We start from the raw sequence: 13,985 nt of genomic DNA, 5'->3' as shown, positions 1-13,985 counted from the left end.
AAATTATGAGGGTCACAGATAGGATGGTAAGGAAAACCAACTTGCACCTGTGCATACACTTGTGCATATGACAATAAACTTGATTTTGACTATAACGTGAAGAATTATTTAAGGGAGATGAGGGAAAGTTACTGATGCAGAAGGTGATGGTTATCTGGAAGCAGATGCAATTACAACTTTTAAAAGGTTTTTTTCTTTTGGACAGGTATATGGATAGGATAGGGAAAAATAGTGTAACGGTCTGTAAGGTTTCACTGCTAATGTAATGGTTTCACTGTAAAATTTCATTGCTAATGTGATGGTTTCTCTAAGGTTTCACTGCTAATGGTTTCTCTGTAGCAGCAGTGTTTGGGTTAAGACAAACAGACAGACATACCTTATTGATCACAAGGGAAATTGGGTTTCATTACAGACGCACCAACCAAGAATAGTGAAGAAATATAGCAATATAAAACCATAAACAATTCAATAATAAGTTAATCATGCCAAGTGGAAATAAGTCCAGGACCAGCCTACTGGCTCAGGGTGTCTGACACTCCAAGGGAGGAGTTGTAAAGTTTGATGGCCACAGGTAGGAATGACTTCCTATGACGCTCAGTGTTACATCTCGGTGGAATGAGTCTCTGGCTGAATATACTCCTGTGCCTAACCAGTACATTATGGAGTGGATGGGAGTCATTGTCCAAGGTGGCATGCAACTTGGACAGCATCCTCTTTTCAGACACCATCGTCAGGGAGTCCAGTTCCACCCCAACAACATCACTGGCCTTACAAATAAGTTTGTTGATTCTGTTGGTGTCTGCTACCCTCAGCCTGCTGCCCCAGCACACAACAGCAAACATGATAGCACTGGCCACCACAGCCTTGTACAACATCCTCAGCATTGTTCGGCAGATGTTAAAGGACCTCAATCTCCTCAGGAAATAGAGACGGCTCTGGCCTTTCTTGTAGACCGCCTCAGTGTTCTTTGACCAGTCCAGTTTATTGTCCATTTGTATCCCCAGGTATTTGTAATCATCCACCATATCCACACTGACCCCTTGGATGGAAACAGGGGTCACCGGTGCCTTAGCCCTCCTCAGGTCCACCACCAGCTCCTTAGTCTTTTTCACATTAAGCTGCAGATGATTCTGCTCGGACCACTTGACAAAGTTTCCCACCGTCGCCCTGTACTCAGCCTCATCTCCTTTGCTGATGAATCCAACTATGGCAGAGTCATCAGAAAACTTCTGAAGATGGCAAGACTCTGTGTTGTAGCTGAAGTCTGAGGTGTAGATAGTGAAGAGAAAGGGGGACAGGACAGTCCCCTGTGGAGCCCCAGTGCTGATGACCACTCTTCAGACACACAGTGTTGCAAGCGCATGTACTGTGGTTTGCCAGTCAGGTCATCAATAATCCATGACACCAGGGAAGCATCCACCTGTATCACTGTCAGCTTCTCACCCAGCAGAGCAGGGCAGATGGTGTTGAACGCACTGGATAAGACTAGAGACAATGGGGGTTTTGGAATGTGCGCCATTTAATAAGAGGTGTGTTGCTTTTTTCTTGTGTGTCTGAGAGGAGATATTCGTGGTCTTTTGTCAGCGAGCGATGAAGAGAGAAGACATGAGAAGAGTGGCTGGTAGACCGTAGGATGGAATGGACTTCGAGTGAGGGTCTGGCAGTCGACGGTGCTCAAAGGAAATCAATGGGGAATTCAAGGAAGGAAAACCGGATAAGGATAACCCTAGGGGGGATGGGGCCTACCTTCTCTTAGAGATTATTATTTTGCAGCACAGTTGAGAGCTGTGATATGTTGGTGTAACCCATCATATGACGCTCAATGGAAAAACATTGAGGAGTGAGTACTTCCCATCCCCATACAAGCAATTTTGGCTGATAACAATCTGCAAAGGTACATAAATACTATTGATAACCCATGGGTGAAATTGATTCTTAAAATATGGAAAACTACTATAAAAGAATATAATCTAGAAGGAGATATTGCAATTCTTAAACGGTGTGCATATGACTCAGATTTTACACCAAATAATTTGGATGCTAGATTTAAGGACTGGACAGCTAAAGGAATAACAGTACTTTGCAACATAATGAAAGAAGGAACACTGTTCAGTTTTGAAATGCTTAAAGAGAAACACTTATTAGAAAAACAAGATTTATCAGTATTTACAGATGCGACAATGTGATAATCAGACACCTAAAAATGTAACCAAGGCAAGTACATGCTTGATAGAGCTCTTTAGAAAAGCATATAATTCAGATAATGGTAGTAGAATCATTTCAAGCATGTATAAGGGGTTGTCAAATCTTAAAACACATTCGACTTCATACATTAAAACAAAATGGGAGAAGGAAGGAGGGATAATTATATCTGAGGAAGAATGGACAACAATATGGAGATAACAATGGAGTTTAGATGGAAAAACTTGATATTTTATTACACCCTCTCAGAAATCCCATTACAATAGTAACCTCCCTGTTTGCTGGAGAAATTGTGGAAATCAAAATGCAAATCATTATCATATTTTTTGGGACTGCCCTGTTATCAAAGACTATTGGAGGGGGATACACAATGCCCCACAATACATCTTTAAATGTGAAATACCCTTAGAGAGTAAGACCATATATTTTGGATATATACCTTAAGAATGGTTGAAAAGAGATAAATATTTAATGAATATATTGTTGGTGGCTGGTAAAAAGACTCTTACTAGGAAATGGTTATCACAGGAGAGCCCAACTTTAAATACATGGCTGGAAATTACAATGGACATTTACAAAATGGAGAAGATAACAGCATCTGTTAACCATAAGCTGGAACAATTTGATTCATACCGGGAAAAATGGTTTAACTACATAATGCCTCATAGGCCTGATTTTATTCTCACAAATCAATGAATCTGTTGTAAAAAAAAAATCACTCCCTGTGAATAGGTCCTGAAAGGAGAATATAGGGAGTTAGGAAGGCAGTTGAGAAGAAGGACCACAAAGGTAGTAATCTCGGGATTACTGCCTGTGCCACACGACAGTGACAGTAGGAATGGAATGAGATGGAGGATAAATGTGTGGCTGAGGGATTGGAGCAGGGGGCAGGGATTCAAGTTTCTGGATCATTGGGACTCTTTTGGGGCAGGTCTGACTTGCACAAAAAGGATGGGTTACACTTGAATCCTAGTGGGACCAATATCCTGGCAGGGAGATTTGCTAAGGCTACTGGGGAGACTTTAAACTAGTATGGTTGGGGGGTGGGAATCAATTTGAAGAGACTAGGGGAGAGGAGGTTAGTTCACAAATAGAGAAAGCTAGTAGACAGTGTGTGAGGGAGGATAGGCAGGTGATAGAGAAGGGGAGCACTCAGACCGAAGGTATAAGGGAGAAGGAAGAAAAAGATAATAAAGTTGATCACATCATTAGGGATAAACAGAGAGGAAGAGGTGGAAAGTTTCTTAAATGCATTTATTTTAATGCTAGGTGCATTTTAAGAAAGGTGGATGAGCTTACCTGGAAATATGATGTTGTAGCTGTTAGTGAAACATGGTTGCAGGAAGGGTGTGATTGGCAACTAAATATTCCTGGATTTCGTTGCTTCAGGTGTGATAGAATCGGAGGGGCAAGAGGAGGAGGTGTTGCATTGCTTGTCCGAGAAAATATTACAGCAGTGCTTTGTCAGGATAGATTAGAGGGCTCATCTAGGGAGACTATTTGGGTGGAATTGAGGAATGGGAAAGATGTAGTAACACTTATGGGGGTGTATTATAGACCACCTAATGAGGAGCAAATTTGTAAGGAGATCGCAGATATTTGTAGTAAGCACAAGGTTGTGATTGTGGGAGATTTTAATTTTCCACACATAGACTGGGAAGCCCATTCTGTAAAAGGGCTGGATGGTTTGGAGTTTGTGAAATGTTTGCAGTATAGTTTTTTGCAGCAATACATAGAGGTACCAACTAGAGAAGGGGCAGTGTTGGATCTCCTGTTAGGGAATGAGATAGGTCAGGTGACGGACGTATGTGTTGGGGAGCACTTCAGGTCCAGTGATCACTATACCATTAGTTTCAATATAATTATGGAGAAGGATAGGACTGGACCCAGGGTTGAGATTTTTGATTGGAGAAAGGCTAACTTTGAGGAGATGCGAAAGGGCTGAGAAGGAGTGGATTGGGACAATTTGTTTTACACGAAGGATGTAATAGAGAACTGGAGGTCATTTAAAGGTGAAATTTTGAGGGTATAGAATCTTTATGTTCCTGTTAGGTTGAAAGGAAAGGTTAAAAGTTTGAGAGAGCCATGGTTTTCAAGGGAAATTGGAAACTTGTCAGAAAAAGAGAGATATCTACAATAAATATAGGCAGCATGGAGTAAATGAGGGGCTTGAGGAATATAAAGAATGTAAAAAGAATCTTAAGAAAGAAATTAGAAAAGCTAAAAGAAGATACGAGGTTGCTTTGGCAAGTAAGGTGAAAATAAATCCGAAGGGTTTCTACAGTTATATTAATAGCAAAAGGATAGTGAGGGATAAAATTGGTCCCTTAGAGAATCAGAGTGGACAGCTATGTGTGGAGCCAAAAGAGATGGGAGAGATTTTGAACAAATTCTTTTCATCGGTATTCACTAAGGAGAAGGATATTGAATTGTGTAAGGTAAGGGAAAGAAGTAGGGAAGTTATGGAAACTATGACAATTAAAGAGGAGGAAGTACTGGCACTTATAAGGAAAATAAAAGTGGATAAATCTCTGGGTCCTGACAGGATAATCCCTAGGACCTTGAGGGAAGTTGGTGTAGAAATAGCAGGGGCTCTGACAGAAATATTTCAAATGTCATTAGAAACGGGGATGGTGCCCGAGGATTGGTGTATTGCTCATGTGGTTCCATTGTTTAAGAAGGGTTCTAAGAGTAAACCTAGCAATTATAGGCCTGTCAGTTTGACGTCAGTAGTAGGTAAATTAATGGAAAGTATTCTTAGAGATGGTATATATAATCATCTGGATAGACAGAGTCTGATTAGGAATAGTCAGCATGGATTTGTGCCTGGAAGGTCATGTTTGACAAATCTTACTGAATTTTTTGAAGTGGTTACGAGAAAAGTTGACGACGGTAAAGCACTGGATGCTGTCTATATGGACTTCACTAAGGCCTTTGACAAGGTTCCGCACGGAACGTTAGCTAGGAAGGTTCAATCGTTAGGTATTAATATTGAAGTAGTAAAATGGATTCAACAGTGGCTGGATGGGAGATGCCAGAGAGTATTGGTGGATAACTGTTTGTCAGGTTGGAGGTCTCAGTGGTGTGCATCAGGGATCTGTACTGGGTCCAATGTTGTTTGTCATATACATTAATGATCTGGATGATGGGGTGGTAAATTGGATTAGTAAGTATGCAGATGATACTAAGGTAGGTGGCGTTGTGGATAATGAAGTAGGTTTTCAAAGCTTGCAGAGAGATTTAGGCCAGTTAGAAGATTGGGCTGAATGATGGCAGATGGAGTTTAATGCCGATAAGTGTGAGGTGCTACATTTTGTTAGGAATAATCCAAATAGGACATACATGGTAAATGGTAGGACATTGAAGAGTGCAGTAGAACAGAGTGATCTAGGAATAATGGTGCATAGTTCCCTGAAGGTGGAATCTCATGTGGATAGGGTGGTGAAGAAAGCTTTTTGTATGCTGGCCTTTATAAATCAGAGCATTGAGTATAGGAGTTGGGATGTAATGTTAAAATTGTACAAGGCATTGGTAAGGCCGAATTTGGAGTATGGTGTACAGTTCTGATCACCAAATTATAGGAAAGATATCAACAAAATAGAGAGAGTACAGAGAAGATTTACTAGAATGTTACCTGGGTTTCAGCACCTAAATTACAGGGAAAGGCTGAACAAGTTAGGTCTTTATTCTTTGGAGCGTAGAAGGTTGAGGGGGGACTTGATAGAGGTATTTAAAATAATGAGGAGGATAGATCAAGTTGACATGGATAGGCTTTTTCCATTGAGAGTAGGGGAGATTCAATCAAGAGGACATGATTTGAGAGTTAGGGGGCAAAAGTTTAAGGGTAACACGAAGGGGAATTTCTTTAATCAGAGAGTGGTAGCTGTGTGAAAGGAGCTTCCAGTAGAAGTGGTAGAGGCAGGTTCGGTACTGTCATTTAAAGTAAGATTGGACAGGTATATGGACAGGAAAGGAATGGAGGGTTATGGGCTGAGTGTGGGCCAGTGGGACTAGGTGAGTGTAAGCGTCGGCACGGACTAGAAGGGCCGAGATGGCCTGTATTGTGCTGTAGGTTTTCTATGTAAAACCATGAGCTCCAATGTGCACAATAGACTGTTTCATTAAAATGGGCCCTTTTTACTTTGTTTTTTATACTAACCTTATGGCCAACTTAAGAATTATAAAGCTCAATTGTTTAATTGCATATGATGTACTGTCTGATCTTTCGTGGTACTGAGTTGTAACGGGGAACATATCGCACAGCATCCACACAAATGAGATTTCATCATCTTGGCAGAGGCATTGACTGCCTTCCCCTAGACTAGCACAGCCTGCCAAACCTGGGGTTTACAACTGTGGGGGCTCATCTGAGATATGATTTCGTTGGATGCTGTGTGGTTGCCCTGAGCTTTGAACCAGTGGGCTGTGTGTTTAAGTCTGTGCTGGTATGGATGCTGCCGGTTTGGAGCGGTGGTGTACCTCCGTGGGGTTACCAGTAACTTATGTGTGTGTGTTGAGTGAGGTAGGTATTCAAACACTGGATGAATTATTAATTCGACTTTTAAGTACTGTTAAAGTTGTCAGCAAAGTTACAATTGCAGGGTGGCGGGCACAAGCCGTGTTTTACGGCAGACTAGCGCTGATGTAACTGCAGTGGGACTGCCCACTACTACAGATGCTCCAGGGGAGTCCGGGCCATAGACTGTCCATACTGTCAGGGAGGAGAGTGTAGTGGAGCGGGCCAAATCACAAATCGAGTTTCCTGTAGCTGGGGGTGGAGACTTCAAAGACAGGGTTATATCATTTCTGAAGAATGAGGGGAAGGAGTGGTTGAATTCGAAATGTCTAATTAGTCCCCCGTGAAGAATGAGAATTCTGAGTTGGTGCCAACAACCCCGAGGGAAGAGAAGTATGAGACGTGGGTGGAGCAGACCTCAGTTGCTAGATGAGTAGCAGTTCTTCGATGACGTAAGGTGACAAGAGATTGGTTGAAAGTTTGAGGGGGTGGACCGCTGATGTGAGAGCTGTGAAAACCTGGTATCCCCTAGCCAACGCTGCCGATTACATGGGAGCATTGGAAAATGCATTTGGCATAACAGGGAGCCCAATAGACCTCATGACAGGTTTCAGAACGCAGCAGGAGAAGGGGGAGAAGCTTTCTGCCTACATTTTTTAGCTAAAGAGGCAGCTAAATTGCTTGCAGCACAGAGGGTCATTCAGCCAGCTGAGGTGGATCAGTTAAGAATGGACCAGATAGCAAAGGGCGCCCAGTCCTAGGACCTGATCGCTTGGGGTCTCCGACAGTCTCATAAGGCGCACCCCTTACCCTCTTTTATTGAGCTGATCAAAGAAGTACAGGAGGAGGAGAATGCATCGGAGGCACAGGAGGGGTCCATCAGCAGGGTACAGTCCTCGGTAGTAGCCCTTGTGGTGAAGTGACCATGGCTAGCCCAACCCAGGGGGTTGGGGGTGGTAAAGGAGAATGTGGCAGAGCTGAGATGACCTGATTGTTAACAGCGGATGTGCCCCCCACCTCCAGATGCTGGAACTGATAGAGAGGCGGACCCCCTAAGGGGACAGACTACGCAGAGGACTGCCGGTGGCCAGGGTTCCGTGAGAAGTGGGTGGCCGGTATTGTCTGTTATAACTGTGGTGAAGAGGGACACTTCAGGTGGGAGTGTGAGCAGTGGTAAGCTCCTCAGAGAGTGAGCCCCTGGGTACCTAAGCAGAGAGACATGTGGGAAATGTAGAGGAGACCTATTGACGGAACGGCCTGATATCTCTGAGGGAACACATTCCCAGCAATATACCAAGGAACTCCGAAGGCAAAAGACCTTATTCCTGAAGGCTTAGTGGGACCACGCTCTAGTGTATCACTACAGATAGAGAGTGTTTATGCTAAAGCCGTACTCGACACTGGGTTGCAGGTCATGTTGCTCTACTGTTTGTTTTACAACCAGTATCTGAAGCATTTACCATTGACACCATTCAGGGCTCTGGAGATCTGGGGGCTTGGTGCTAGTGATTATCCATACGACAGTTATTTGTCAGTGAAGTTGGAGTTCCCAGAGGCAGATGTGGGAGTCTCTGAGGCCCTTGATATATTGGTGCTGGTTTGTTCAGACCCTGTTGAGAAGGGCAGCGTTTCAATTCTGGTGGGGACCAATGCCCCTCTTGTGAGGAGGCTCATGGGGGCCTGCCAGGAGAAGGCAGGGGAGAGCTTTCTGGGAACATTGTCCGTGCACCTGGTGTTTTTGGGCTGCTTTTGAGGAAGTGCATGGCTGCATTGTGCCAGATACCAAATTTAGACGAGGGGCTGTGTGGTTCATCCAGTCAAAGCCAATGGTGGTACGGCCAGGGGAAGTAACTAGAATGATGGGGACCCCCAATTTCCCGGAGTGCCTGAGGGCGAGGCCCTCTTAGTAGACACTCTGGAAGACCATGAGGAGGAGTCGGGATTTCCTGGAAGGGTACTAGTGAGGCCTGAACTGCAGAACCCCTCGATTGTATAGGCGAGCAAAATGGCAGTGATTGTCAGGAACACTGCAAAGAGGGAGGTCACTTTCAAGCAGGAGAGGCCCCTGGCACATCTGTTCCCGGTGACGGTGAAGTCTAGGGAGAAACCTTCTGTAAAGGGGAGCAAGTTGACCGCTGAGTCATTCAACTTCGGGGACTATCTGAGGAGGTTGACAGAGAAGATGTTGATGCTGGAAGGTGTCTTTTCACTGATGATTTTGATGTGGGTTGTTCTAAAAGTTCTCGTCACACTATCCGGGTGACTGAGGACACCCTGTTCAGAGAGAGGTCGCGGTGACAGTCCCCTGCAGAGGTGGAGGACGTTTGGCAGCATTTGTGTAAGTTGAAGGAAGCTGGGATCATCACCGAGCCCCCAAGCCCCTATGCGTCCCCAGTAGTAGTGGCCAAAAAGAAGAATGGGAAGATACAGATATGTGTGGACTATAGGACTCTGAACAGACTTACTGTCCCAGACCAGTATACAATCCCAAGAATCGAAGACGTGCTGGCCTGTCTGAGTGGTTCTCAGTGGTTCAGTGTGCTGGACTTGAGGAGTGGATGTTACCAGATCCCCATGAGTGAGGCTGACAAAGAGAAGACAGCATTTATATGTCCACTGGGATTCTTCCAGTTCGAAAGGATGCCCCAGGGTGTATTGGGAGCCCCTTCAACCTTCCAGTGGATCATGGAGAAAACGGTGGGGGACATGAACTTGCTTGTGGTATTGGTGTATCTGGTTTTCTATGTAAAACCATGAGCTCCAATGTGCACAATAGACTGTTTCTCATTAAAATAGGCCCTTTTTTCTTTTTGTTTTTTGTACTAACCCTACAGCCAACTGAAGAATTATAAAGCTCAATTGTTTAATTGCATATGGTGTACCGTCTGATCTTTCGTGGTACTGAGTTGTAACTGGAACACATCATGCAGCATCCACACAAACGAGATTTCATCAATCTGGCGGGGGCAGCGACTGTCTTCCCCTAGACTAACGCAGCCTGCCGAACCTGGGGGCTTACAGGAGAACGTAGGCTCCATTTTGGGGTTTATTAACCTTTTTGCCAAATGTTCTTTCTGACCTCGGCATAGAGCAAATGAAATAAGACAATAAATTGCATCAGCACAGGTTTAATTAACTGAAGTTATAAGGTAAAATATTGAATAGAGACCATGTTGTTTGGTCAGCTGGAAATTAGCTCACTCCTACCACCCCACTACCTGCCCTGCAAACCCCACACCAGCTGCACACTTCCACATCGACCATTACAACACAATGAGCAGGTAAAGCTGCTTGTGGTCACATGTTCAAGGACAGCTTGCTCACAATTTCCGTTTCTTCCACTCGGGCTCATTATCCTCCAGCTCCTCCTCCGACTCCACGTCTGCAAACACTGCATGTGGCTGCGTCCTGAAATCAGCAGGAAATGTGACAGAGGTAAGGCACAAGCAAGAGGCAAAGACAGTATCAAAAAAGGAAACAGTGAAATCAGAAAAAGAGTGTGACAGAGCAATCAGGAGAGGTGGGACTGGGGGTGGCCATGGTTGGATGGGAGCCTGATAAGCCAATGCTGGAGAGTATGAGGACATGTGCAAGAGCAGATGTGTGAAGCAGGCGAGCATGGTGATCAATGGGAAAGTGGAGACAGAGCAAAGTGTATTACAGTGCGGTTATTGGAGGGCTCAGAGGAACAGAAGGTGAAAAGAGGTGTGGACATGAAGGGTGAATCAGCTTAGGGGAGGGAGAAATGGTGAAGGATTGGGACAAGATTTCCAGAAAGTGTACATATAAAGTTCAGATGGTGTGGGGGAGGAAATAAGTTCGATTGTGAGGGGAAATGTGACAGAGGGTAAAGCACAAGCAAGAGGCAAAGACAGAATCAGAAAATGAAACAGTGAAACACACACACACCCCACTGACCGCAAAACAATGAGGTGGACAATACAGACTCATGGGATGAATGTGGGAGGGAAGGGTTAGATTGATCATGGAGCAGGTTGAAAGGTCGGCACTGTACTGTGCTGCACTGTTCTATGTTACACTGCATCTTATTTAACATAAGGAGTCTGATAAGAGATAATGTCACAGCTGCAGAAAAGTTGGATGCCATGCAGGGATTGTCTACAGTGTTTCTGTGGGTGGAGGTTAAGAACAGGAAGGGGTCAATAACTTTGCTGGGTGTTTTTAACAGGCCACTCAATAGTAACAGGGATATTGAGGAGCAGATAGGGAGATTTTAATTTCCCAAATATCGACTGGCATCTCCCTAGAGCAAGGGGTTTAGATGGGGTGGAGTTTGTTAGGTGTGTTCAGGAAGGTTTCTAGACACAATATGTAGATAAGCCTACAAGAGGACAGGCTGTACCTGATTTGGTATTGGGAAATGAACCTGGTCAGGTGTCAGATAGTGATCATAATTCTATCTCATTTACAATAGCATTGGAGAGAGATAGGAGCAGACAATTTAGAAAAGCATTTAATTGGAGTAAGGGGAATTATGAGACTATCAGGCAGGAAATTGGAGGCTTAAATTGGAAACAGATGTTCTCAGGGAAAATTATGGAAGAAATGTGGCAAATGTTCAGGGGATATTTGTGTGGAGTTCTGCATAGGTACGTTCCAATGAGACAGGGAAGTTATGGTTGGGTACAGGAACCATGGTGTACAAAGGTTGTAATAACTCTAGTCAAGAGAAAAGAAAAGCTTACAAAAGGTTCAGAGAACTAGGTAATGTTAGAGATCTAGAAGATTATAAGGCTAACGGGAAGGAGCTTAAAAAGGAAATTAGGAGAGCCAGAAGGAACCATGAGAAGGCCGGTGGGCAGGATTAGGGAAAACCCCAAGGCATTCTACAAGTATGTGAAGAGCACGAGGACAAGACGTGAAAGAATAGAACCTGTCCAGTGGGAAAGTGTGTATGGAACTGGACGAAATAGCAGAGGTACTTAATGAATACTTTACTTCAGTATTCACTATGGAAACGGATCTTGGTGATTTTTGTGATGACTTGCAGCAGACTGAAAAGCTTGAGCATGTAGATATTAAGAAAGAGGATGTGCTGGAGCTTTTGGAAAGCATCAAGTTGGATAAGTCACTGGGACCAGACGAGATGTATCACAGGCTACTGTGGGAGACGAGGGAGGAGATTGCTGAATCTCTGGCGATGGTCTTTGCATCATCAATGGGGACGGGAGAGGTTCTGGAGGATTGGAGGGTTGTGGATGTTGTTCCTTTATTCAAGGATGGGAGTAGAGATAGTCCAGGAAATTATAGACCAGTGGGTCTTAACTCAGTGGCTGGTAAGTTGATGGAGAAGATCCTGAAAGGAAGGATTTATCAACATTTGGAGAGGTATGATATGATCAGGCGTAGTCATCATAGCTTTGTCAAGGGCAGGTCGTGCCTTACGAGCCTGATTGAAGTTTTTGAGGATGTGACTAAACACACTGATGAAGGAAGAGCAGCAGATATAGTGTATACGGATTTCAGCAAGGCAGTTGATTAGGTACCCCATGCAAGGCCTATTGAGAAAGTAAGGAGGCATGGGATCCAAACAGATACTGCTTTGTGGATCCAGAACTGGCTTGCCCACAGAAGGCAAAGAGTGGTTGTAGATGGGTCATATTCTGCATGGAGGTCGGTCACCAGTGGAGTGCATCAGGGATCTGTTCTGGGAGCCTTACTCGCCGTGATTTTTAGCAATGACCTGGATGAGGAAGTGGAGGATAGGGTTAGTAAGTTTGCTGATGACACAAAGGTTGGAGGTGTTGTGGATAGTGTGGAGGGCTGCCAGAGGTTACAGCGGGACATTGATAGGGTTCAAAACTGGGCTGAGAAGTGGCAGATGGAATTCAACCCAGGTAAGTGTGAAGTGGTTCATTTTGGTAGGTCAAATATGATGGCAGAATCTAGTATTAATAGTAAGACTCTTGGCAGTGTGGCAGATCAGAGGGATCTTGGGGTCCGAGTCCATAGGATGCTCAAAGCAGCTGCGCAGGTTGACTCTGTGGTTTAGAAGGCATATGGTGTATTGGCCTTCATCAATCATGGAACTGAATTCAGGAGCTGAGAGGTAATGTTGCAGCTATATAGGACCCTGGTCAGACCCCACTTGGAGTACTGTGCTCAGTTCTGGTCACCTCACTACAGGAAGGATGTGGAAGCCGTAGAAAGGGTGCAGAGGAGATTTACAAGGATGTTGCCTGGATTGGGGAGCATGCCTTATGAGAGTAGGTTGAGTGAACTCAGCCTTTTTTCCTTGGAGCTACGGAGGATGACAGGTGACCTGATAGAGGGGTATAAGATGATGAGAGGCATTGATCATGTGGATAGCCAGAGGTTTTTTCCCCGGGCTGAAATGGTTGCCACAAGAGGACACAGGTTTAAGGTGCTGGGAAGTAGGTACAGAGATGTCAGGGGTAAGTTTTTTTTTTACGCAGAGAGTGGTGAGTGCATGGAATGGGCTACCGGCAATGGCGGTGGAGGCGGATACGGTCTTTTAAGAGACTTTTGGATAGGTCCATGGAGCTTAGAAAAATAGAGGGCTATAGGTAAGCCTAGTAATTTCTAAGGTAGGGACATGTTTGGCACAACTTTGTTGGCCGAAGGTCCTGTATTGTGCTGTAGGTTTTCTATGTTTCTAAGTAAGGCAGCTTAACAGGTCAGCCTGTGATATGATATTGTACCATTCCTGAGACATATTTGAAAGAAGGGAGGGAGTGCAACCCAACATTCCAGGGTATTGAATTCTGGGAGGTAAAAGAGAAGGTGGCATTACAGGAATTCATCACTGCAAGGGTAAGGGAGGATACACTTGACAGCTATTAAAATGAAGCCATTTAGATAGGTTATGAGCAAAAAAAAAGGGTGTGTTCAATTTGTTGGGCCATTCCATAGGTCTAATTAGCAGTCATGGACCAAAAGAACATATTTGTAGATAATCACAGGGAATAATATAGTTAACAGTGGCTGCAGTTCCAACTTCACTTGGAGGAACAGAGGAATCTTGGAGTCGACATCCATAGATCCCTCAAGGTTTCTGCAGAAGTTGGTATGGTTGTTAATAAGATGTATGATGTTTGGACTTCATTGGAGCAGGGAAAGAAATCAAGAATGACAAGGTAATATTACTGTGCTACAAAATCCTGGTTAGACCACATTTGGAATGCTGTGTTCGGTTCTGGTCACCTCATAAGAGGAAGGATGTGAAAGCTTTAGCGAGGGTGTAGAAGAAATTCACAATGCTGCCGAGCTAGAGCTTTTCTTTTTG

General features: G+C 44.3%; 1 protein-coding gene across 1 annotated transcript in view; it reads right to left on the bottom strand.

Annotated features, from left to right (window-relative positions):
• Nucleotides 1-2,411: 2,411 nt before the first annotated feature.
• The window catches only part of LOC140728836 (WD repeat-containing protein 70), a 180,087-nt gene continuing 168,513 nt past the window's right edge, over nt 2,412-13,985 (bottom strand). The window contains exon 18 of the mRNA XM_073047832.1: nt 2,412-10,126. Coding sequence (XP_072903933.1) covers nt 10,039-10,126 — 88 coding nt within the window. The 3' untranslated portion in view covers nt 2,412-10,038. The remainder of the gene's footprint in view (nt 10,127-13,985) is intronic.

The sequence above is a fragment of the Hemitrygon akajei genome, chromosome 6 (genome assembly GCF_048418815.1).
Source record: "Hemitrygon akajei chromosome 6, sHemAka1.3, whole genome shotgun sequence".
NCBI lineage: Eukaryota > Metazoa > Chordata > Chondrichthyes > Myliobatiformes > Dasyatidae > Hemitrygon > Hemitrygon akajei.
The sequence above is the reverse complement of the archived record's forward strand: the minus strand, read 5'-3'. Positions and strand labels throughout refer to the sequence as shown.